The sequence below is a fragment of the Rhinolophus hipposideros genome (genome assembly GCF_964194185.1).
Source record: "Rhinolophus hipposideros genome assembly, chromosome: 8".
Taxonomy (NCBI): Eukaryota; Metazoa; Chordata; class Mammalia; order Chiroptera; family Rhinolophidae; genus Rhinolophus; species Rhinolophus hipposideros.
The window spans coordinates 76,281,410-76,308,354 of record NC_138054.1 but is presented as its reverse complement, the minus strand read 5'-3'; the positions used below and the strand labels follow the sequence as shown (position 1 = coordinate 76,308,354).

The following is a 26,945-nucleotide window of genomic DNA, read 5'->3' as shown; positions in this document are numbered from 1 at the left end:
ATAGAAAACTGCTCTTATTGGCTGCTTGTCATTTTGCTTCTAGTGGTATCGTGTTTTATGAACTATCTCCATAAATCTGTGAGTCAGGTCCCTTGGACTGTCGCTGACTTTGCTGGTCTTTATGGTAGTAATTGTATCCCTCTGGTTGACAGTTACATACTGCAGACTGGTCTTCGTTTCAGGGTCCTGTCATCAGTGAGGTTAGTTGTGTAACAACGTCTCCTGTGGAGGAGAACCGCTATTAAACTGAATAACTCTGGTGCCTTCTCCCTGACACATTCCTTATGACATCCTCCCGCCATTCCAAGGAACAGAACCATTTGGTGGGTTTTCTGAGCACTTCAACAAACCGACTTAATCCCTGAGCCTTTGAATCCCTTGCTCCACTGTCTGCCACTGCAGTTTTGGCATTTGCTACTTAACATGGGCCATCACTTTCTAGCTTTCCTAAAACCATCCTAGTGGTAAGTTCACACCATATCCTGAGGTTTTTGCCCGGGTGTGAAATCCTGTATCTCTGGAGCATGATCAATTGCCTCTCCCTTTTCAATCTTATGTTCTGGCCCTCATGTTCAAGCACCCTCAGAATGCAGTCACATTCGTACTTCCCAGGACTCTGTCACTCCATCTGGCTAGTCTTGCAGCTCCCTTAGGTTATGGTTCCTCTCTGACCTTATCAGGCACAGCACGTCTGGGCTGGGTGATGCTGTCACTTATTGTAAGTTACAGACGTACTAACCAGGAGGCATGTAGGTGTCAGGTCCTGAGGGGGGATTCTTTTACTGAGCAGGGTGGGGAGGCCTCTGCATTATCTCCAAGTGAGAGGAGAGTGCTAGGCGTCACAGAAAGGCCCGGCCACTTTTGTAGTCTCAAGGGGTTAAGGAGTATTTGGGTATTTGGAGGGATTTCAACTCAGGTGTCTCCATGTATTAGGGTTTCATTCTTTCCTAATGAGGGCCTTGACACTGGCATAGCATACCTTCCTGGGCAGAGAAATAACCTTTGGAGCTGGGCTACTCTGATGATTAACTCCTGGGCCTGCCTGGTCTTCAGCTTTGTCTGTCCTGCTGCTGCCACAGAAAAGAGCTTGCTTCTTTCTATGTTCACTAGAAGGCCCTGTGGCTTTCATATTTGACTTTCAATTGACTATTAATTACTCTTAGCTTTTTGTTATCTTTTTCTTTTTTTAAAACTAAGTCTATTTTTCGTGCTCTCTTCGGCAGCACATATACTAAAACTAAGTCTATTTTCTTTTAAACTTTAAAAAAAATGTTTTTAAGTGTGTTTTTCCAGGACCCATCAGCTCCAAGTCAAGTAGTTGCAATCTAGTTGTGGAGGGTGAGGCTCCCAGTGGCCTATGTGGGGATCGAACCAGCAACCTTGTTAAGAGCACCCGGCTCTAATCAACTGAGCTAACTGGCCCCCTCTGCCCTCAACTCTTCAAGTGCCTGATAAATCCAGTCAACTAGATTATTCCCTTCTACAGATAGACCAGCACTATTCACTTCTGGTGAAAGTTTAAGAATTGGACCAGTACCTTGTGTCAGGGATTACCTGTGTTACACCTACCACCAGTGATGGAGTCCTCATTGCCATTTAGTCTGTGAACAGTTCTACTCGGTAACCACATTATAGTCCCAATTTTCTCAGATCACATGTGGCACCCAGTGGTAGTAGGCTGTGTTCTCTGAAAAGCAGACTCTAAATTGGAGTTTGGTATTCAGACTATTTGTTACGGAATGCTCTTGGGATCAAAACCATGAAAGAGACAGGAAGCAAGACTGGGCAGATTTGATACTTGTCTTGATTAAGGGTGAGGGAGGTTGCATTTCTATACTTACTCATATTTCTTTCAAAACATTTTTTTTTTTTCATATTTGAGGGTTTTAAATTTATGGTTTACTAAACTACCCTCCGGTATCTAAAATAACTTACTTTCTTTAAGCCTTCCTTCCAAGATATTCTCATATCCTTTTTCAGGTGTTTATGTGAGTTTCGGGGAGTGTTTTTTGTTTGTTTTTCTAACATAAAATTTTGTCTTTGCCCTTACACTCTAGTAAATTCAAAATGGGATTGGAAAGGGAACTTATTTGAGGAGACTGAGAATGACATATTTTAAAATGAAAATTGTCCTTAAATGTTTTATGATGTTTTTATATCATAAATCTATTTCAACCCCCTTAAAATAAATCTCAGTTGGCAATGTTCTCACATAGTAAGTTGTACATTTCTTTTTTTTTTTTTTACATTTTATTGGTGAAGGGGAACAGGATTTTATTGGGGAGCAGTGTGTACTTCCAGTCCTTTTTTCCAAGTCAAATTGTTGTCCTTTCAATCTTAGTTGTGGAGGGCGCAGCTCAGCTCCAGGTCCAGTTGCCGTTTTCTAGTTGTAGGGGGCACAGCCCACCATCCTTTGCGGGAGTCAAATCAGCAACCTTGTGGTTGAGAGGACATGCTCCAACCAACTGAGCCATCTGGGAGCTCAGCGGCAGCTCAGCTCAAGGTGCCAGGCGTTGCCCACCATCCCTTGCGGGACTCCAGGAGTTGAACTGGCAACCTTGTGGTTGAGAGCCCACTGGCCCATGTGGGAATCGAACGTGCAGCCTTCGGAGTTAGGAGCATAGAGCTCTAACCACCTGAGCCACCGGGCCGGCCCTGTACATTTCTATAATGTGTCAGGTTTAAACTATAATCACTATTATTGAATTGGGTTTATTTCTTTGAAAACATAAAAGGTGATGGATTTCAGATTTAAATATATTCTTTACCCTTTTCTCTTTTTTAGAAACTATATCCCACCTCCCTAAACTGATTAGTAGTGGCATGGAAGATCCATTTGGTGAGTATCATTTACATTTTTCTTAGTAAATGATATTTGTGTTTTATCCTCACCTCCATTAAAACTTTGACAGTAAATTAATTTTTTTCATGTTCAGTATGCTACTCTAGATTAGTGATTCTCAAACTTTTGATCTCAGGATCCCTTTATACTCTTCCTCCCCCCGCACCTACTCCCGGTCAAGCCGTTGTTTCTCAGTTTAGTTGTGTAGCACACAGCTCCCTGGCCCATGCTGGTGTTATGAGCCTTGTGCTTCCCCGGCTGAGGCCGTGGGTCACCAGTTGTCAGACCATTCACAGCAGCTCTCGCCGGCTACCGACCACTCACACTGGCCACTGGCCACTCATGGCAGCACATGGTAGCCCACAGCAGCCCATGCTGGCTGCCAGCCACCCCTGGCAACACACAGCAGCCCATGGCAGCACAGTAGCCTGCGGCAACCCACTGCAGCTCACACCAACCTCAGCTCCAGGGAGAACCGTTGTTCACAATCTTAGCTGTAGAGGGCGCAGCTCACTGGCCCATTTGGGAATCCAACTGGTGCTCCAACCACCTGAGCCACGGGTCGGCCCCCTTTATACTCTTAAATATAACTGAGGGCCCCAGAGAGTTTCGTTTGTATGACTTATATCTGTTGGTAGTTACAATATTACAAATTAAAAGTGAGAGATTTTGAAAACATCAATTCATTTTAAAATAAAGGACCCATTATATATTATATAAAGAACATTTTTAATGAAAAATAATTTCCAAAATAAACAAAAAAATTAGTGAGAAGAGTGGCATTGTTTTACATTTTTGCAAATCTTTTTAAGATCTGCTATACTAGAGGACAGCTGGATTCACATATCTGTTTCTACATTCAATCTGAATCTGTTGTTATCACATGTCACGTAGTCTCTGGAAAATTGACTCTACACCTGGAAGATAACGAGAGTACAAAGGCAAATAACCTCTTTGTGTTATTATATTATAAAAATAATTCTAATCTTGCTGTTAGGGACCCCCACTGGTCTCTAGACCACGCTTTGAGAGCTGCTGCTCTAGAATGTTAATTACTTGAAGTAAAACAAAGAACCGTTTGGCAAGGTAAAATAAAATTTGAATTCTCTAACCATATGGTTAAGGGAATGTAAATCTCGATACATAAAGGTATTTTATCTATCTTTTTGACTAAAGTGTCAGTTACTGTGTATTGACATTTTTCTATTGACTCTAATTTCAAAAGGAGATACAGTCTAGGATATGTAATAAAAAAAACATATTGTAGACTAGGAAGACTAGTTATGAAGTACTTCCCACTTAAAATATGCATCAGCAAAAAAGGAACCAGAAACAGTTTTCCTTGTTTAACCTCATCATGCATGTTGGAGGAAGATTTTCATTCAAGTATTTGGTGATGTTTTTGCCAAATGGGAAAAGTCTGAATCTCATTTTATGCCATTGTAACTTGAAGTATAGTAAAAATGTTACCAAGTTTATATTCTACTGGTGCCCAATTACCACAGATGACAGGTTAGGAACTTTGGGTACATGTAGGATTAATCAGATTGTTCAGATTAATAGCTTTTATCTTGGCTTTGAGAAGACTGCTCTTGAAAACCTTGCAAGATCAGAACTTCTCTGATTTTAATGACCCTAAATGGTTTCTTTAGGACCTTGGCTTTTTTTTTTTTCCTCCCTGAAAGGTACTTTACATCAAGTTCATCAGTGAAATCCTTAGAGTGAACACTAGAGGGCAATTGGGACTTTATTCATAAATTTGTAGTTTCATTACCAAGTTAATTCTTGAGGGAAGTATTTATGAACGATTTTGTAAATCAAGTTGATTGTAGTTGCCTGGTGACAAATCCTAAAGAACATGTCCATATGACAAATGAGAGTAATATATGACAACTTCAAAGGTTTTTACCAGAAACTTATTTTTTTCTCTCTGACCTCCTACCTCACCTAAGTACAACTTAAATTAAATTTAATCTAATTAATCAAACTTATTGTTATGCTAATTAAATTTAAAATTTAATTAAATGTAACTTAAATTTACTACAGAATACCAAAGTGAGAGTTGTTATGGAAGTTATAGTTGGCCAGTTGTCAATTGAAACATACATTAAAATGTCCTTTTGATCACTAGCATGAGAAAAAGTTTGTGTTCTGTGGTAGTGAGTTTTTTTCCTCTTATACTTTAAATGTTGGAATTTTGAAATTAACATTTATATTCATAATGTAGATTTTAGAGAAAAATGGAAATTAATCGTAGTTATATTTAACAACCAGCCTCGTTGTCACCTCCATTTTTTCTTTAAATCAGGGGTGTCCAAACTGTGGCCTGTGGGCCAACTGCAGCCCACAATCCATTGTTAATTGGCCCGCAGCAAATTCCAAAAATATATATTTAGTTTATTTAAATAAACCAGGTGAGGCAATACGTACTTCACCTCGAGTGAGTGGCCCGGCTGTTTGTGTATTTTACCGCATATGGCCCTTGGTGAAAAACGTTGAAAAAAGTTTGGACACCCCTGCTTTAAATGTTATACTGATTTTTTTTATTAGTTGCTTATAAACCATACATATGATAAGAATTTGGTTTATTGAGTTATGGTCCACTCAATATCATTGGACAAAGAAAAGAATTCTGAATGGGAGTCCCTATAAATGGGGCAAGAATTTTTTTACAGTTAGGTTAGCTAACAGTTATGTAGATGTATTGAAAAAGAATTATGTTTGATATTCTCAAAGTAAAACTGGGGAATTTTTGTCCATCAAGTTCCAATGCGACCAACCTAAGGCCTCTAGGACCCGTTTTACATGGACAGATGTTTACACATTTTATTACATTTTAAAATTTGTTAACTTTTTTCATATTAACATTTGTTAATACCACCTCTGGTCTCATTAGAGTGATCTTTAATTATTGGGAAACTGTCAAGCTCACTCTGGTGGATATGTTTTTGAAATTTTTAATTTTCTCTTGAAAACTTGACATATCATTGATAACGTGAACTGTCGGGTTTTGTTTTCAACTTTTAGTAACAGGCTCACTTCATTCAATTTTGAGAAAATATTTGTCAAATATCTAAGTATAAATAACATAGTTTGTCATTCAGTCTTTCAAGCAAAAGTGGTATTTCATGAAAAAAATTGGTTAGTTCCACTTGCAACTCAGTCACACAAGTGCCTTTCCTGAAGTTAGCCATTGTATTAAGTACATGCTTTGTGCATACTTACCATTTCATCACGCAGATAATAAAAAGACATGTGCCAAAGGGTTAAGAGTTGTTAAAACTAATACTTTTTATATTTTTATTAAGCACATTCTTAGATTAAAGATGGTTTTATTTTTAACTGCAATACCATGTTTTCCCGAAAATAAGACCTAATCTGAAAATAAGCCCTAATGGGAAAATAAGCCCTGACATGATTTTTCAGGATGACATCCCCTGAACATAAGCCCTAATGCGTCTTTTGGAGCAAACCTTAATATGAGACCCGGTCTTCTTTTCGGGGAAACATGGTATATAGTGAAAAATATGAGTCCTATTGCAGTTTGGTGCTGCTGCCTTGCTTTGTGTTAAGGTACTAGTAGTTTTGCTCACCATTGCTTTTGGACCATCAGCACAAGTGTCAACACAGTGAAAAAGGCAAATAATTCTTTAATATGAGTAAGTATATAGTAGCACCTCTTGGACTCCTAAAGGATCTCAGGGATCCCCAGGGATCGATGGACCATGCTTGCTTCAGTTTCCTGAGGTTCACAGGGTTCTGTGGAATCATGGACAAAGTCAAGACTTAGCCCTGGAAATTGTATTGGGCAGGGCTCCAGTGTGGACCAGGCCTTGGACATTTGGCAGAAATCTGGTCAGAGGGAGTGAGCAGCTCTGTGGTTTCTCCTAAATTGACTGGGACCTCCCTACAGATGTCAGGAGTAGGTTGAAGAACATGTCTGTCAGGTGAAATGAGAGTTCTGAGCTTACCAGGCACCTCAGTATTTTAAGAAGAAATTCACTAGCATGTAGTCAAGACAAGCTCACCATGCTCACCTGGGCACTGTGTTCTTATCTTTGAAAAGAAGGTAAACACATAGCAGCAGAGATCTTGGTAATGACAGCCTTCAGTATATCTCTGAGTTACACTGCTGCAATCTGGAGAGGTTCCCCTCTATGTGTGGTACACAGCTGTCATTGTGGGATATTCCAAGTCAGCTGGCGACGCTGCTTCTCTCCTAAATCTCATGTCTTTCTCTTTCTTGATTGCCCATAGCTTCTTGATGTTGAACCTCCTGGAATAGTTCTCTGATTTTCATCTTTTTCCTTTAGCTCTACTTCCTGGAAGATTTATCTACTATTAAATTTTCTGTTTTCCTAGTATGTTTTAATTCCTAGGAGGTCTTTTGTATTCTCTGAATGTTTCTTCCATAATATTCTTCTATTATTTTAATAAATTTTCTTTGCCCTGCTTTGTCCCTTTTCTCTGTTTTGATCTCTGTTTTAGAGTTTTCCTTTGATGTCTAGTAATAATGAGCTGTCTGCTTGCAGTTAAGAGTGGGAAGCTTTAAATGCATAGGCTCGTTGCCTTTGGGCCTTACTATAAACTTCTTGTCTCTGTCATTGAGGAACTTCACCTTATCAGTTATCAGGGGCCAAACCTATCTTTGTTTAGGTGGTAAGGGGTGAAGAGGACTAGTGGGGGTTGCTGCATTCAACTTTAATTGTTCACTTAATTCCCCTCAGGTTTTAGTGCTATATTCCCACTATCAACTCCCTTCTGTGTCCCTCTGTCCAGAGACCATTTGTGTTATTCCTTCCAGAAAACAGACCTCCAGAATTCTGCCAGGGTTGGTGTGGAACAGACATTCAAGGTCATGGAGTGAGGAAGGTGATAAAAGGATCAAACAGCTTTTACCCTGATTCTCTTTATTTTATTCCCTTCCCTTTTGTCCCCAGCTTCAAAGAATACAGTGAAGGTATTAATCCACATTGGTATCCGCTACCAGTTAAAAAAGAAAAAGTAATGACTACACTGTATTGTAAGTGCTAGGGGAAGAAAGGGCCCAGAGAAGAGGTATATACAATTTATGCTACTATGATGCTTCCTACCCCACTACTTTTATTTAAAAAAAAAAAATTATTAAAGTATACATGACAAACATATTATTTTCAGGTGTACAATACGATAATTCAATATTTGTATACGTTGCAAAATAATCACAATAAGTCTAGTTAGCATCTGTCACCATACATAGTTACACAATTTTTTTTATCTTGTGATGAGAACTTTTAAGATCTACTCTCTTAGCAACTTTCAGAAATGCAATACAGTTTTATTAACTAGTCACCATACTGTACATCCCCATGACTTACTTATTTAATAACTGGAAATCTGTAGCTTTTGACTCCCTTTACCCATTTCTCCCACCACCCCAACCTCACCTCACTGCTTTTAAAAATGGCTCATTCCTCCTGCTTTCATTTCTTCCTCCTTATCAACCATTGATGGGTTAACAGCCACTCTCACCATAGTATGCCAGAGAAAATGGGACTGAAACCGTGGCATATGAAACCTCTAAAGGTTTTTTGATATAAGAGGGGATCTGTTTGTATACTAAATTGCCTTTCCAAAATGTTTTAACTCCTCTGACAATTTCATTAAGTTTCTATATACCCTCCATTCCACAGAAATGAACACAATTGGTTGAAAAAATTTTTTGGTATGTGTTTGATGAAATAATTATTTAATGAAATTGATTATTAGTGTGAATCTTGAATTTGAAACTAATTGTAAAGACTTTATTCATATGCATGGTATTCTGGGAACAGAACAAGGTACTATCTCCTTTAGGTTAGAATTTATATCGTATAGGAAATATGAGAAGCAGTTTTTTTGAGATACAAAACAAACTATATCTTAAAGTCAAATATTTTCTTCCTACTCTGTATCCGAATTTATGAATCATTATTATGTTATAAAGGCGTTTTTCCTAGCTGTTCAAGGACAGGTTAAGGAGACATGCCCAACGCTAATGCACTTATCTTCAAAGTGCATGGGGGAAAAATTTTGTGATGTTATGTTGTTACCACTTGAAACTCAAAATGTGCTAATAACACAGTCCTTCCCTCCCTCCCTCTTTAAGAATGAAGGACAAAATATGAACTTAATTAGTTTTGAGATCCTTAGGGTGTAGGAGATAAATTCCTCTGGAATTAAATAATGCCAAAAATGATATTAGTTGTCTTTTTTCCCCTCTGGTTTTCAGTAGACACTTAACCCACATTATTATAAATATATGTTAAATATCTTCTATCATCTTATTTCCTAATAAGACTATAAACTTACGGAAGGCAAGATCTGTTTACTGTTATATCCCACTGCCCAATAGTAATCCCATAATACGTATTTGTGTGTATTTCTTACAGTGGTTTCAAATTTTCCCATAAGGTAGAACTACCAATCTTAAGGGAAACGAAGTGCAGGGAACACCAGTTTCTGAGCCTCAATAATGCAGATGTCATATAATTGTGTGTTTTTGTCAATAGGAACAGATGAGCCATAGCACTGGTGACGCAAGCCTGACCGGTAGTAACTCTGACATTCAGGACTGTCTTCCATGTCCTTTCACCACTGTCATCACTTCTGACTACTACTTAGGCCTTAGAAAATCAAAGCAAGTGTGATAGGTTGACTAAATATGTAGACTGGTATCCATCTGAACCCTTCTCAATGTGTCATGGACGCTGCATAGGCAATGACTATAAAAATTAAAATTAAAAGACAGGGATAGCAGGGGTGGGACTTTCACTTAACATTTTGTATCTTCCTGTATGGTTTGAATTATCTTGCTATGTATATGTATTACATTTATTTTTCAAACTGTAAATAGGGATTTTATTTGGATTTGGGCGTTAGGGACATTTTTGTTTCTTTATATTTCTCAGTGTTAAAAATGAAATATATAAAACTAATTTCTCAAAGGAGGTAAAAGAGAATAAAAAGCCATCGTTCAAGGGAATTAAATGATCTACATGCGCAGCTTACCTGTTATACCTAAAAGAATCACTCCACAGCTCTATATGATGTCGCCTTTTCAAACATAACTCATACTTCTCCCTATGAGCTAGATTCAGCCTATCCTACCACACTAACACAATGGATTTATTCCTCATATATTCATTTGTTTAGTAAACACTGAGCAAAATCAGGAAGGCAGCATGTCATAACAGTTAAGCCTCTGGAGTTAAATATGGGTTCAGATCCCAATTCTGCCACTTCTTGGCTGTGTTTTTTTGGGCAAGACAATTACTCTCTGATCTTCAGTTTACCTGTAAAATAGGGATGTGAATTTTGCCTTTTTCACAAGGTTGCTGTACGAATGTAATGAATTAATGCTTACAATGTGCTTATAAGCACATAGTAAACATAGTAGCTGTGATATCCTAGGTTCTAGGGTAGAAACATGAATAAGATATGATCCCTGTTTTTATGGAGTTTTCAGTCTGTGTTAAGCAGTTGCAAGGTGCTCTCTAGGATTCCTTTTTTTTTAATAAGTTATTTGAGGTATAATTTACATACAAGAAAAATTTACCCTTTTTAAGTATATAGTTTTGTTTTTTGACAAACATAGAAGGTTGTGTGATCACCACCACACTGAAAATAAAGAATACTTTTTTATCCCAAAATGTTCCCTGCCTCTTTCATAATCAATTTCCTCCCTCTACCGCCAGCCCCTGGCTACCGCTTATCTGAGTTCTGTCCCCTTTTCCATAATGTTGTTATATAAACAAAGCTGTATAATATGTAGCCTTTTGCATCTTTTTTTTTACCTAGCATAATGCTGTTCAGATTCATATATGTTATTGCATGTATCATGAATTCATTCTTTTTGTGCTTTTTCTAGAATTTCATATAGTTGGAATGATAAAGCATGTATAGCCTTTTCAGATTGGCTACTTTTACGTAGTAATGTACATTTAAGGTTTCTCGATGTCTTTTTGTTTCCATGTGCATGAAATACCTTTTTCCCTCCCTTTACTTTGGTCGGTGTCTTTCAGTCTAAAGTAGGTCTCTTGTAGGCAGTGTATGCGTAGGTTTTGTTTTTTATCCATTCAGCCACGCTATGTCTTTTGATGGAGGCATTGAATCCACTTAGATTTAAAGTAATTATTGGTAGATATGTAGTTATTGCCATTTTATTTTTCATATTTTAAATCTTTTTTTTTTAATTTATTCAGGTGACAATTGTTCGTAAAATTACATAGATTTCAGGTGTATAATTCTGTATTACATCATCTATAAATCCCATTGTGTGTTCACCACCCAGAGTCAGTTCTCCTTCCATCACTGTATATTTGATCCCCTTTACCCTCATCTCCCAGCGCCACCCCCCTTACCCTCTGGTAACCACTAAACTATTGTCTGTGTCTATGAGTTTTTATTTCTCATTTGTTTGTCTTGTTCTCTTGTTGTTTTTGGTTTATATACCACATTTTTCTTCTTAAAGAAGCCTCTTGAACGTTTCTTAGAATACTAATTTGGTGGTAATTAACTCCTTTAGCTTCTTCACGTCTGGGAACTTCATATTCAGTTTAAGTATGGTCACTGGATTTAAAAGTTGGTAATGAAACTAGAATGAACATTTCCCATTAGGCAGGAAGCCATTAGTTTCAAAACAACCTCAGTGGTTGGCTTCTCAGGCTTGCCCAGAGTTGTATAATGTTAAATATGACCTTTCATGATAGAGCTTTGACCTGACCCTCAGTGGCTGGACAGTTTTTACAAGATTCCAATTTGAAACATCAGTGGAGTCCAGAACACAGGCACAGGTGCACACGCCCGCCCACCCCTTAATGGAGGCTTCTATTAAAATACGTGATTGTAGTATAATGGGCTAGTGGGGTGGTGCTGGTGGCCTCCAATTCCTCATTGAAGATTTGTTTTGTTTTTTCTTCATCAAACCAGTGTTTTCATCTGCTGGCAGCGAGAGTGACATCTGTAGCACTCTGTAGCTACAACTTTTCTTTTTTTCATTGCATAAAAAGATGAAATACAACATTTGACCACGCCTTTGAAACATTTTATATAAATAAATATTAAATTTTCATATTTAAATTTCCTTTGATGATTTTATATCTTGTATTTCTTCTTTGATCTTCCAAAAGAATTTAAATGTTATAAAACAGATGGGTCTGGCTGCTTTGTTTTGTCTATTTTTCTCCCCAGAGGTCAGTCTTTTCCCTCGTCAGTTTAGAACTCAATAATCAAAGAGCTTGAATAGCAAGAACTCTCAAGACTTATGTCTTAAATAGTAAATGAAAAAAGTGTTACCAAAGAAAAAAAACGTTTTTGCTAGGATGAGAAGCTTGGCTTAATACTAAAGGTGTGTTCTTGTTTAGTCCTGGTTGTAATCTTATGTCTCCAGGGCAATGGCTTAACATTGGTTACAATGAAGTACATTTAGTTTTGCTTGTTTATTGTCATACTCAGTAACACCAACCAAAAGGTGAAAAGGTGGATGGATGATTGATTCATTAAATCACTCAATAAATTTTTGTTGGCACACCACCCTAGCTACCATGAAGGAAAATAAATAAGATACAGTCTCACTCAAAGAGTAAACTAAGAACTATTAATGCTAGGCAGAATGAAGAAGTATTTTTATACAGATAAAAATAGTTGTGTTATTGTAATTTCATGCCATGTTATTCAGCATGACTTGTACTTAGGAAATTATTAAAACAAAACTTGCTTATGTAGCGTTTTTATTTTCCCTTCTGTATCTGTGTTCTTTGAACAGCGTAATGGTGATTTTTTTGAGGAAAGTTTTTTGTTTTATTGTTTTTGTCTTGTATCTAACAGGAGAATTTGGTGAACATGGGGAAATAGGAAAACCCAGGGGTTTCCTAACTACCTTAGAGAGTATAGATAGATAATACTTGGTGACGAAACATACTTGTGCGGTGGTAATAATAATGCCTGCTGTTGTATAATGTAGGTTAAAGGTGTTGTAAACCTGTGCTTCAGTTATTTGGGTTCCTCATGAAACACTGGATCTACAGTATTTTTATTGTAGATTTAATTGGAGGAGGGGTCGAAATGTCTCTGTCCCCAGTAGCCAACTTTTCTTGATTTCAGACCTTTCAATTTCTAAGAAATTTCTTTAAAAACTGCTTTTGAGATAAGTGTTATTCTCTCTCTCTTTTTTTTTTTTTTTAAGATTTTATTGGGGAAGGGGAACAGGACTTTATTGGGAAACAGTGTGTACTTCCAGGACTTTTTTCCTTTTTTTCCAAGTCAAGTTGTTGTCCTTTCAATCAGTTGTGGAGGGTGCTGTTCAGCTTCAAGTTGTTGTCCTTTCAGACTTAGTTGTAGAGGGTACAGCTCAGCTCCAGATCCAGTTTGCTTTGCTAGTTGCAGGGGGCACAGCCCACCATCCCTTGTGGAAGTCGAACCCGCAACCTGGTGGTTGAGAGGACGTCCTCCAACCAACTGAGCCATCCGGGAGCTCAGCAGCTCAGCTCAAGGTGCCGTGTTCAATCTTAGTTGCAGGGGGCGGAGCCCACCATCTCCTGCGGGACTCGAGGAATTGAACTAGGGACTTGAGGAATTGAACTAGCAACTTTGTGGTTGAGAGCCCACTGGCCCATGTGGGAATCGAACCAGCAGCCTTTGGAGTTAGGAGCATGGAGCTCCACTGGGCCGGCCCAAGCGTTATTCTTATTGGTGATCATATTGGAAATATCAGGGATGAGCTAAGAAAACAAATGTTTGTTTTTTTATTTTAACATTGTCATTTTGAGCAATTTACGGAACTGCTCTGTCTGAATTTTACTTTTCTTAAAGTAATACCTCCTAGAGTTTTTATAAGGTTAAAAATAAACGTCCTTTTTTAAACATCTAGGAACTATTGTGTGAATCTAATTCTACATTTAGGTCTACACGTATAGTGTAGTAATTAGGAGTAGAGATTCACATCCAGATGACTTAGATATGAACCCTTACTTTGCCACCTGTTAGCTCTAAACTCCTTGGACGAGTTTACTCTTGTGTGACTTAGTTTCCTCATCTATTTAGTGGGATAATAAATGGTATCCTTCTCATATGTTTGTCATAAGAATTAGATAAGTTAATAGCTGTAAAACACTTAGAATAATTCCTGGCATTATAATTCATGCTCAATTAATGTTAGTTATTATTCATAGAGAATGGGGAGAAGGAATGCGTGGGAAATTGAACTTAGTTTATTTTTCTAAGTTTTAGCTTTCTTTTCATCATATCTGTTGTTAGAGATGTTCATTTGTAACAGTAGATCATTTTGAATTTAGTATTTTATTTCTTTCTGTTCTGATTTTTCTGATGGAAACTTTTACCACTTAGTGAAATGATCAGAAAACAGGAAACAGGAATGAAGGGGAGAAGAAGTAGAGACCAGAAAGCAGCTTTGAGTGATTAAAAACTGGTATTGCTACTTTAATCTTTGTGTTTCTTTTAGAAACTAGAAGAAAAACAGAGCTAGTTTTTTAAATAAGTTTTTTATAAATCTAAAAGCAATTATAATTAAAAGATTGTGTTGCTTTGCTGTTAAGTATCTACGGAAGTGAATTTGTAATAACATGTAACCCATCGCTTGCACGATAATCTCAGTTTTTATCTGCTTTTTTTGTCCTTTTTGTCTTGAAATTGTTCTGTGATTTATTATATGTACATTACCTACAGGCCTGGCACTTTTCCCAACATAAATACTCCATGACCTGAAAGGACACCTATAGGCTAAACTAGTAATAGACCCTATTCTTCCTTTCCCTCCCTCTATCTTTTTTCCCAAATATTTATTGAATGCCTACTATGTGCTGAGCAGTATGTAACTTGCTGAGGATATGAAGACAATTTCAGCTTTCTAAGAATGTAGGAGAGACAGATAAGTAAATAGATGATTATAATAAGAGTAATATGTACCCCTCTAGGTAAGGTATATTCAAAGTGACTTTGGAGCACAGAAGTGGGTACCTAACTCAGTCTTAAAGTGTAGAAAAGTAGATGTTCAAAGGCTTCCTAGAGGAAGTGAGATGCATAAACTGAAATTTGTAGAAGCAGGAGTTAGCTAAATTAGGGAATGTGGAGAGGGAGAATGTGGCTTTCCAGGGAGCTAGAATGCCAAGTGCTTAGATAGATATATCTGGGAGAATACGTTACAGTTTAGGAACTCCAAGTTCTTCAATAGGACTAAAGACTAGTCCTAAAACTAAAGATGAGCAGGTATGAGAGAGTGGGGAGAGAAGATGCGAGATCAAAAGATAGGCATTGGGTCAGGTCTTAAAGGATTTTTTTGTAAGCTGTGAAGAACACTGTTAAGTTGGTGTTGTTAGAAAGATCACTGTGGCACCGCTGTTTAGAATAGGTAAGAAACTGGAGGCAGGGAAGAAAGAAATTATTACCACCTAGGAACACATGGGAGGATGTCAAATTTGAGACTTGTATTCCATAAACAGTCTGTCAGACCAGGAAGATTTAGAAAATTGTTTAAATATATAGAACATTTTTTCCCCAACGGGATAAATCCCAGAAGAATCATTTCAGCTTTTTATCTTTGTTCTTTTCATTCACTTGAAATCAACACGACTAACTGGTAGTCAGCTCTTCCTTGGTTTTTAGGATAGGTATTATTCCAAAACCTGGGAACGAGGTGAGTATGGGTACAGTGTTTAATAACTGATTGGATCCTGTTTAATTTAGGGATTTTTCAATAAAAGAAATTATTTTTAGGCTGAAAAAACCATCAAATTTGCATCTTGAATGGTTTTATTTGGTGACTAGTTTTACAGTTTCAGTAGCACTAATAAAGATGAATTGTTTAAAAAGGTTAAACTAAGTTTGGGCTGGTTGCTTTAGCAAACCAGCAAAGTTTGGGCTGGTTTGCTTTAGCAAAACAAGGCTGAAGTTCATGTTTTTCTCTGACCTCACTAGATTATTTTTTCAAATTATTAATGTGTTTCACTATTACATTTTAAAACAAGATTTAGAAGCAAGGGTATTTATAATCCAAAATATAATTCTTTTGAATTTAGAAATTATATACATAACTTTTTTTCCTGTGCTTCATCTCCTAGGTTCTGTGGTATGAAACAGTCGGGGTTTTGAGGGCAGGGAATGGTACAAAAGAGATATTTCACGCGTGGAAAACAAGAATAAAGTGCATTTGAATTACTGACTAGAGCAAGTTTGATAGAAACACCATTTATGTAGTCATCCTCGGTTCTTTTGCAGGAATTACTGTTGGTTCCCAGTATAACCAGCTGTTCATCACTGAGAATTTTTATTTAGTAGAAGATGAAGGTTATATTCTCCTGCACATGCACTGGAAAGAATGTCCAAGGAGATTTCCTTATTAGAAATTTCTGAATAATGTTTGTAAATGTTACAGCTATTATCAGACATTTGTTGTCTTCCCACTGGATATGTGGCTGAGTGTTGGTAATATTTAGATTTCTTTCTCACTCACTTAACATGAAATTAAGGGCCAGATGAGTTAGAGTTATGGAAGAGAGGAGGAAGGGGAGCAGTGGCAGTGGCTCAGAGACACCAGCGATGAATGCCGCTTTACTGGGGAGTATTACTTGATTCTGACTGGTTAGTCTCTACACATCATTGATACCTTCTGGTTCCTTAATAGAGGCCAATTGGAAGTTAGTTTTTATGAATGTCTTGTGGTTTTATAAAGTATGTTTTTTTCAAGATTACGATTCCTCAATTACTTTCACTGTAACTGCATAAAAATCTACCTTCAGCTTATGAAAAAAGTACAGTTTGGAGTTGAAAGAATATTAAATGAATGGCCAGTAAGATGAGTTTGTTCAATTGATAACAAATAGATATAATTCTCAGAAAGTCTTTAAATGGAAATAAAACCATTATTTTTCCTTAGACTTTGAACTGTTATTAATAGTCAAAGATTGTAACTGAGTGTTATTAGAAAAAGTAGTAATTCAGTTGCTAAAGAAAGAGTATAAATATCTTAGTAGTTTATACTGAATAAAAGGAAACTTTTTTTTTTTTTAACTGTCAACGTTCCTTCAGAGTATATACAGCCTTTAGTAGTTGGTGTTTAGTAGTTGGTGCCATGGAAAGTAGATACCATATGCTGATGGAACGTGGAGTTAGTGCTTTGAAATGCAGAAAGACTTCTGTGTGCTTTAAAAATCCTTTAGGCTAGCATATCCAAAATAACTTTTTACAGTGATGGAAATATTCTGTATCTGCACTGCCCAGTGTGGAAGCCTCGTGTGGCTATTGGTCACCTGAAATGTGGCTAGTTCAACTGAGAAACTGAATTGCACATTGTATTTAATATAAGTATGTTAAATATTAATATAAATGGGAATAATCACATGTGGCTGTGACCACAGTATTGAACAGTGCATCTTTAGATATCGGAGAACTGAGCAGCACATTTGATAACCATGTCATTAAAATATACTATAGAGTAATTAAAATTTATTTTTAGTACGTTTGGAAGTGTCGCCTTTTATTTTGTTTCTGTTGGAACTGAGGAAACTATAGTATTAGAAAGATGACAGAAAAAATTAATTGAGGAGTTTTTTGTTTACTTCAGATCTTTCTATGTCATTTTCCTGCCACTCCCACAATTTATAATTTTGCACTCTCTCTCTCTCTCAGCCCACCCGATTTCCCTTTCCTGAATAATTTTTCCTGTCCTCATCTGTCATACTAGAACGAAGTAATGGATTTTTCCCTCATTGTATTAACTGCTGTTTCCCCAGCACTGAAACAATACCTGATACTTTAGAGGTGCTCAGGAAATATTTGTGGAATGAATAAATGAGGCTTGTGGTTTCCCAGTAATAATCCAGTTCTTTAAACATCTGTTTTGCATTATATGGCAAGCATTGAGTCAGATTAGTCACATAAAGTACACTATGACCACTGCTCTTCACCATAATAAAATATTTCTTGGACCTGTTATTTAAAACAGAACCTTGAACTGGTGAAATTGTTGGTTTGACTCTGCCGTAGAATTTCAGAACCTGAAGGGAGCTTGGCAATAATTTCATTCAACTGCCTGATGTTACAAACTAGTGGTTTAAAGTTCTATCAATGTCATTTTTATCTTCCTCTTACCTCCCTTTTCTCCTCATCCCCACAACCTATGAATCTTCTCGCTCGATTATTTTTTTGTCCATATCCTCTCATCTTCATTCAGTTAATTCTCACTTTTATCTAGGCCTACCTTTCCCATTAACTCGAAGGAACTCCCCAAGCCCTTAACCCAACCATAGGAAAGCCCTTTCATCTTTCTTAACTGAAACTTTCCTGGTTAATATAATTTCTTGTAACTCTCTCCTCAATTTTAGAAGCATCTCCTGACCCCTAGGGCATCCTTAAAATCGTACTGTCTTCAAAACAAAAACCTTGATTGAAAGCAAAAAGGTAGACTCTGTAGTGCCAGTTTCCTAGCCTAAGTTCTTTCATTTCACAGAGCTGAAAGCAGTCCTGCTGGCATAATTTCAGTTTCTTTCTCCCATCAGCACAGTCCAACGTATTACAGGCTTGTAAACATGCACACAACTTTATGCCTGCCTTATATAGAGCCACTGTGACATAAAAGCATATCAGAACCTCCCACTTTTCCTAAAAAACTATGGTGGTTAAACTTAAACATTTGCGGGGAGGACTATTCATTTATATAAAGAATCTTTTTTAAAAAAGCTTTTTTATTTATTTAAGTGTGTTTTTCCAGGACCCATCCGCTCCAAGTCAAGTAGTTGTTTCAGTCTAGTTGTGGAGGGCACAGTGGCCCATGTGGGGATCGAACCGGCAACCCTGGAGCTAAGAGCACCGCGCTCTAACCTCCTGAGTTAACTGGCCGCCCCTTATAAAGAATCTTAAGTGGGACGAGAGGGTGCCAAACACATGAAGCACCTTCAATCATTAAACTCTTTAGAGATTCTCTTATTTAATCCTCACATCAACTCTATGAGTAATTATCTCCATTTTATCTTCATGTGGACACTAAGGCTCATCTAAGTTCAGTAACTTATTCACCTAATCAGTAAATGGGAAAGCTGAAATTTTACATAGTTATATGTGACTCCAAAGCCTCTGCTTTCTTCCATTGGTCAGCTGTGCTGCCTTCTGTAAGTGGAGGTAGGCAAGGAACAAGAGTTCCAGTATTTGATGCAGAATAGGAGGTAGGTATGTTTGTTTTTGTTTTGTTTTTGTATCCAATGAGCCAGCTACAGAAAGAAACCGGTGTTATTTGGGGTGCGTAGATGAGTATCTGGTGATACCAGTGGCCTTGCCTTAACTTGAACCTTCTCTCTCTCTCAGCCTGTTCCTCAGGCTAATTCACAGGAAGCGCGAAGGCTTTCTGCTGAGGAGCTTGAGCCTAACAGTGATTATATGAGGTTTTATGCAAATATTCACCTGACAAATTTGTCTCGTTCGAAAGTTGTTACTATAATACTGGCAAAGCAGTAGACTCTCAAAAACCATCATGAACATGCCATTTCCCCCCAAAAAAGTGAGATTTCACAGCAATCTCAGGTTGTTTGGAATGATGGGGTAGTCCACGGTCTCTACATTTCTTCCAGCCTCCATCTGTAGCACTTTGCATCTTAATTTCCCTTTGTGACTTGATTCTGTGAGCAAAGCTGCAAAGTGGAGAATGCTGTTTCTTCCCTTCAAGGTTGATACATACTTGTTGCGTGCCCACTGTGCACTAAGTTGTGCCAAGAGTTGAGAGTTTAAGGATAAAGTCATCGCGGTCCCGGCAGGAGACGTTTCTAGCCTATCAGGAAAGTCTGAAGATCACTGCAGTTTAGGAGGGTGTGTCCAGCACAGACAGTTAGCCACTCTCTCGGCTCTCTACCTCCAGCCTTATCTTGTGATGCTCGTTCCTTTTCCTCACCTCTGTCATCCCTTCTGTGACTGACTGTTTCAGTTTAGGTGTCACTTCTTTCAAGATGTTTTCTCTGATTTCTCAGAACAAAGTGAGACACCCCTGCCCCCACCAGTATGTGTTTGCATAGTACCTAAGTACTCATCACGCTCTGCTGTAGATGCTGTTTACCTGGACTGTAAGCATGTTTAAGGGCAAACACTGTTGTTAGCACCAACACATTGCTGGGCACATAATCAGTGGTCAGTAAATCTGTTGGCATTCTGCTCAAGAGATTAAGGAAAGATTCTTAATGGAAGCAACATTTGAGGCAGTTCTTACAGGATGAGTAGGCCTTTCCTGGATGCATATGGGAACGAAATTTCAGGCCAAGGGAACAATTTGTACAAATAGATGAGATGGTGAAGAGTTTATAAGGGACTGGCAAGGCTTTCTAATTTCCACATGGAGTTTGAGACACTGGTTATTTATTAGCTGTAAGATGTTATCTCCTCCAACTGTCCACAGCCAGCTAGAATAGGAAGCTGCTCCCTCCCCCAATTATATAGTCAGAAGTTGAAAATTTGTCTTTTGCTTGAGTATGTATCTGTGTGACCTGTTAATTTCTGTTGGTCAACCATTACTAGAGGAAAGTGACTTTCTTCCTAACCTCTCACGAGAGCTCACCTCCTTGGGACATCTCAGGCCATCAGAAAGTATGTAGTATGCTCAAGTCAGCTGAGGGAGATGTAATTAAAATAGCAAAGAGCTTTTTCTCCCAGGTAATCCAATTTATATTGGTACTTCAGCATAAAAGTACATGTAAATGGAAGCATTATATTCTCATGATGGATCTTACAAACTGTTTATTGAAAATATGAAGCATATTCTCATGTTAGTATATGATATGATGTGATTACCAACAGAGTTTTAGAGTTTTAAATGTCACTAAAAGTTTTAAATGCTCAGCTCTTTATAGGTTATATGCAGCGTTTAGAAACAGTTCTTTGATAAAACAAGGCTCTGGTTAGAGCGCTTCAAGTGCTGTCTGAATCTAAGCTGCAACTTAGATTCCTTTGTCTATTAAACTTTTTTATAAGGCCTTACTGCACTTTTCCTAAATAAAAGAGTTAGAAATTCATAATTTTTTAGCTGTTACTTCCCCCATTCCTTGAAGCTGTAAGCTGTGGAGGAAAAGTGCTTTAAAAAGAGAGTATCTCTTATTAAGTGACAACTAAGAAGAGATAGCTGTCTACTTCTGATAAAGTTAAACTACGACTTCCCTTTGCATTTCTAAAATACAATGCATGGAAAACAAGAATGACCTCGAGGCTTTGATAGTTAAATTTTAATGCCATCAGTGGACCAGTATCTTCCCCTCTCTCTGCTTGTCTGTTTACCAGTTGGCACAAAGTAAATATTGATTCTTAGAATGAAATGGAAAAATGTCAAGGAACATTTATTGGCTTGGTACTTGGGCAATAAAATTTGAGAGATTTGTTGTTGTTGTAGACCAAGATATATAGAAATGAATATCTTTAGGAAATAAATACTTCCTTGACCATTTATATGAAAGCTGAAGTGAGTCTTGGAGTTAGAATCAGGAGACTTGGGTTTTGGTCCTGGCTCTGAGCAAGGCGTCTAACCTCTTTGACTGTCAGTTTCCTTTTTCTGTCAGGAATAGGAGATTGAGTGAGATGATCACTAAGAATTTGGTTATTTTATGTTTAAAGTTTTATTGCCACCCTCACAATAACCTAAAATCAGCTTTGAGCCAAACCAAGATGGGCGTTTAAATTTGGCAGGTGGTAAACAGCAGCTTTACCAGGATCCATAAATCTGTTTTACTCCTGTATGGTCCTGTCAACATGGATTTTACAGTACTATTCCTGGGCTCTGTGTGTATGTTTGTGTTTAATGGGCCTGGTTTGAACTTATTCACAATGTTTTTGTCTGGGCTGTCCCTTCTGCTTGATGTTTCTGTACCCCAAACCTGCTTGTGTTCAGACTTCCTCCTGGCCTGCTTCTTCCAGCTTGCTCTCGGGATTCATGATACAGAAATGTCATCCTCTTCCGTTTCTGACTAACCTCTTTGTAATGACTAAGTTTTTTGTCATGTACCATTATCTGGCTGCTCTTGACCTGGCCTCTCCTTTCTTGACTTGTTTTTTTTTTTTTTTTTTTTTTTTTTACTATAACAACTGTGATAATTATTGTTTGCATTTATTGAGGGCTTTCCATGTGCCGGAGACATTGCAAATGGCTTTATTTATGTTCATGTCATTTAATCCCTACAGCTGCCCTGTAGTGGTAAGTATGGTATTACCCATTTTATAGATTAGAAAACCAAGGCTCAGAGAGGTGAAGTAACTTGACTAGTGTTACGACCGAATAATAGATCTGGAATTAAAATTTCAGTTGCCTTCAAAACTCCTCCTCTTAAGCAATATGCTGTATTATCTCCATGATGATGATGGTAACTGATTCGTTGAGTACCTACTGGGCACTGGGCAGTGCACCTGCCACCTTTTGCCTCCCCATTTTACAGTAGTGGAAAGTGTTATTGTACATGTTCTGCTTTTAAGCTAATACCTGCCAGGGTTTGAAGGTATTGGTCATTCTTACATTGGAGCATTCTTTCTAGTTTTCCTTTTGCTCTTTCCTGTTTTAATGGTCAACATCATAATGTTTTTCTGACTACTATCAGTATTAACAATTAAATGTTGCCTGAGTATTTCTACATTTTCTTTTTCTTACTGATGCCTTAGCATGGTCATTTTCTTATTTGTTACAATAGCTTTTTTTTCCTTGTGTCAAAGCAGATAATGGGAATAATATAATGGGAGGAAAGGAGAAAGTACTAAGTAGAGGCAAAAGGAAAATCCAGATACTAGAAACCTTTCTGAGATCTCAGTTTGTAGAACAAAGATTTAAACTGGAAGCTCCGTGTTTTGGGTAGTTGTCATTGTTGAAGAAATATTAGGGCTTTGGCACTTACAAATGTGATGACGTAAGATATGGGCTTTGACCTCACAAGCCTCAGTTTTCTTATCTGATAGTAGGATAAATAATATATTATTTGCAACGCATGGTTAGTTGTGGTGATGATTATATAAACAACCAATGTAAAACTCCTTAATAGAGTGCTCAAATTGTCAGTTCCCCATTTTATTTTGAGGTGTTAGTAAAATAATCCAGAGTATGTGACCAAACCCTGTGGTAAGTTTGCGTTGTGTGTGGCTTTTTTACATTTAGAAAATTTAGTGTATGTAAATTTTGTTTACATTCATGTATGTAAATAAAAAATTCATCAAGCTGTATCCTCAATATCTATGTATTTGGCTATATGTAAATTAGTTATAGCTCAGTAAAAACGAAAAATCAGTGTGTGCGCTGGACCTTCGGTTGCGGTATGTGGTTACCTGGTATTTCCATGTATTTTACCCAGCATGTGGGGCTACTTCTTTATATTTCCCCAAGATCATACAGTGGTTATTGAGCTTTAATAGAAAGAGAAATAATGTGTAACACCTTCCAAACGTTTATTTCAAATTTACTATCTTAGTAAGCAAAAATTTCAGAAATATTTCTTTGTATTTTCACAAAAGGTATACACTCCTAAGATATTATTCCTAATGTTATTAATTCCTAGTATATAGATCTCATCCTGCTTTGGGTATGCCACTCACAGGTAGGAAATACAATTTTAGAGCAAGCAGTACAGTGAAATGTGAAAACAGTCTGATACTTTTTGAGGCAAGAGTGTCATACTTTTGAATGGCCTTCTGCTCCCATTAGCCTGCTATGCATAACCCTGATGTTTTTGTGTGTGTGATAAAATTTACAAGTTCTTTGGTAAACTCTTGAGCAGGCTCCCTTTCTTCTATGTCTGAGTCTGGAGAGCTGGAACCAAGCTCAGTGTCGGGAAAAGTAGGTGTGGACTTTTAGGGCTGTGTTGCTCAGCAGCTAGAATGTGGTTGGCAGTCTCCTCCCCTTCCTGCACTTCTGCTCTTCACAGTGTGCACCCTGGAATGACAGGCATTCCTGTGTGAAGAGAGCCAGCGTGAAGACATATTTATAAGAACCACAAGTGCCCAGGACGGGATACAGGGACACAAACGCCAGCAGATTGACCTCATGCCGTTTCCTGATGTTTGGCAGTGACACTGAGAGAGGAGTGCACGTCCCCTCCTCATGTGGATTTATCTTTTAAGAAAAGTTTGCTTTGGTTCGGGACAGTCTGTTGTCGTGAGACACATCAGACAATATAATCATGGGGCAAGCTGATGTCTCCAGACCGGTAAATCCAGATGCAGTTGGTGAGTAATAAAAGGCAAAGAAACAAAATCTTGACAGACGAGGCAGGTGAACTTGAATATTTTATAGGGATTTGAATGTGAGGATTTTGGTGTTTATAACTTTGGGATGTTTATCACTTTGGGAAAAATGAATGAACACAGTTATTTTTCATTTGGTTATAGGAATTTACCACACATAGTTTTGTTTTACTTGATTCCTTTGGAGTTCTTTTTAATACAATATTTCTAGGAAAACATCTGTTAATTTCTTGCCTTTCCAGAAGATAAGTGAGTGGTACAGAAACTGGATATTTAGAATTCAGTGGTGTTTTACCAGTATTTTCCAAAGGCTTGGGCAATTGATACATGTCTATGTGGTGTAGAACTGGAACTGTTGACTTCTATAAACAGGACCATTTTAAATAATTGACTTCATTTTTTTAGACTCACTTTTACATTTTCCAAATAAATCTCAGGCTCTTTCCACTGTGCTGGTGTTTCCATTTCTCTTAAGGCAACACGTTGGTGTAAACATTTCTGAAGTCAGTGCTTTACATTTGACGTGCTATTATCTCAGAGACAGCTAGAGACCAAGCTGATAATTGTTAGAGTAGCTCAGAGTTTCAGAGCTTTTAAGTGAAATGAAAGTCCCTTGTCACTGAAAGCTCATTTCCCCAGTGTGGGGTTTTATATAAGATGAAGATGAGGAAAATAGTTTTAAGTAGATGTTCATAAAAGGTTGTTAAATATAAGTAAAGTGGAGGAAAACCTGTGAATCATTTCTTGACATTATATTATCACAAAGTTGTATACCTTCTCTTTTTGACTTAGGAAGCAGCAGAAAACATGTTCAGTCCTAGGCTGCTTTTTTATGTTTTCAGAAATGAAAAATGTCTGTGACTTTAAAAGAAAGTGTAAAAGTGAAGGAATACAGGTATCACTCCCAGATGTCTGATTTAATGATTTAGTTTCTAAAGGTATGTTTTCTCCTGAGACCTTGCCAGATGAAATTCCTCCTAAGTATTTTCAATATTTTACTGAATCTGAGAGGCACATGGATTGCAAAGTGAGTCATTCAGCAACAGATTTTTAACACTGAAGTCAGGGCTTGACTCACTTTACCTCATTCACTGGGGCTGGGTCCATATCAATTCACTAACTCACTTTTTTGTTTGTAAATGAAATGTTTCATAAGTGGAAAAACGTATAGAGAAAAATATAAATGACCCACTGGGGACACTACCCAGCTTTAGAAATAAAATTTAAAACAGATATATCCCACCCCACCCCACCCCTCTCTCTATGCCCACATTCCCTTATGATGACATTTTGCTGCTTTGCTGTCAGAGGTAACCACTCTCCGGAATTTAGTGAATTCACTTCTGGGCCACTAAATTCTACTGTGGTTTCTACACCAAAGATTAGTTCTTTATTAACAAGTATAATAAGGACCTAAATAATGCTAGGTCCTTGAAGTGGAAATGAAAGGTCTTTGAAAAGCAAGAAATGGGTAAGCAGGTATAATTACTGGTGGGTGCTGATATTTAGGAAGAATGCCCACCAAATATCTATCTACTATACAAAACATTTCATCTGAGTGGATAAAGTGTGATATCTTTTATGCTTCTAAAGAAAAGTGAGAATCAAATTCATCCATTTTTATGACTACCAATATCCCCATTAAGAGACCTATAGAGAAGAAATAGAAATCACTCAGGTACCTAACATAAATTTTCATGTTCTCTCTAGATTTAGTTTTGAGGTTTTATTTCCTATTACCTAGATAATTTGTAGGTGACTATAAGCTATTTTAATGGACTCTATTATTTGTAATTCAGACTGTATTCTATTTGAAAAAATCAGGACCAAGTCATAAAGGCTTAACATTGACAACTTTGAGGACATGTAACATTACTTCAAAGGCTTTTACCAAACATAACAATTTTTAATGAAATTTAAAAAGCATTTCAATGAGTAGGTGTCTGAAAAGTCATACCAGATTCTTTGGAAGGATAAATGTACAAAATAAATTAAAACATAAATAATTTGGTTATGGTTATAGGCCTATAATATAGTAGTTAGTTTTGAGCTTTAAAATTGATGGTGCTAGTTTTAGGCAAGCCAAGTGATGTAAAATAAGTTACTGAATGTATTGAATTGATTTATTATTTTCAAGGCACTGTGAATGTTATAGTACGTCCTGTATAGGTATAACTCATATCTGTGCACTTAAGAAGTTTACTTTCTCATTTAGAATTTAAATAATTTAAAGAAAAAATTCAAAATATTTATAAATTTGTTTAATATAAGACATTTATTTTTCTAAGTTAATTGACTCCCTTGACTTATGATGGATGTCCAGAGCTGTTAACCAAGAAGAGTCTGCTTTCAAACAAATAATCTTTGCATGAGATTCATCCAAATTTATGAGATGTTATGTCAGTATCCAACTGGAGTTTTTACCATAGAATCTAAGATAAGAACTGGTGAAATAATCGAGTTATCGAATGCTGAGTAGGAATTTATGCTGTGGTGTCCATTCAAGAAAGTAAAAAGTTATCCTCAGCAGTTCATATAAAAAATGTATCCTTAAGTGAAATATGTCCATAGGAGAAAGTCTGTACATTTACTCAGATAAAAATTTCAAATAATACTTTGTAGTTCTTGATCGATCAACATCAAAGCTGTTTCTGTATTCACTAGAATTCTTTACTGTTGTATCATATTAAAACAACCAGCTATTAGCACATGTCCTTAAATTAGGCACAAGACCAAAGAATTTTAATAAGCTCTGCCCAACCATCTAGTCTGGAACTTTCCTTCTCTTTGCCTTTCCTTTTACCATCTCTAGCTCTTTTCTTTTCTCTTCTTTTTTGGCCCTTCATACACCTTTCATTCATAATTAGCCTCTTTTTTTCTTTTT

The 26,945-nt window shown here is 37.2% G+C and overlaps 1 protein-coding gene across 6 annotated transcripts in view; it reads left to right on the top strand.

Moving 5' to 3' along the window:
• Positions 1-26,945, top strand: part of LOC308501254 (mediator of RNA polymerase II transcription subunit 18) — a 101,254-nt gene that overhangs the window by 39,823 nt on the left and 34,486 nt on the right. For 4 of the 6 annotated variants that reach the window (XM_081057312.1, XM_081057307.1, XM_081057305.1 and 1 more), the window contains one exon: positions 2,786-2,839. In XM_081057312.1, the coding sequence (XP_080913438.1) occupies positions 2,786-2,839 (54 nt within the window). Of the gene's footprint in view, positions 1-2,785; positions 2,840-23,825; positions 24,044-26,945 lie in introns of those variants that run through there. The other 2 variants (XM_081057306.1, XM_081057304.1) reach the window with 2 other exon arrangements.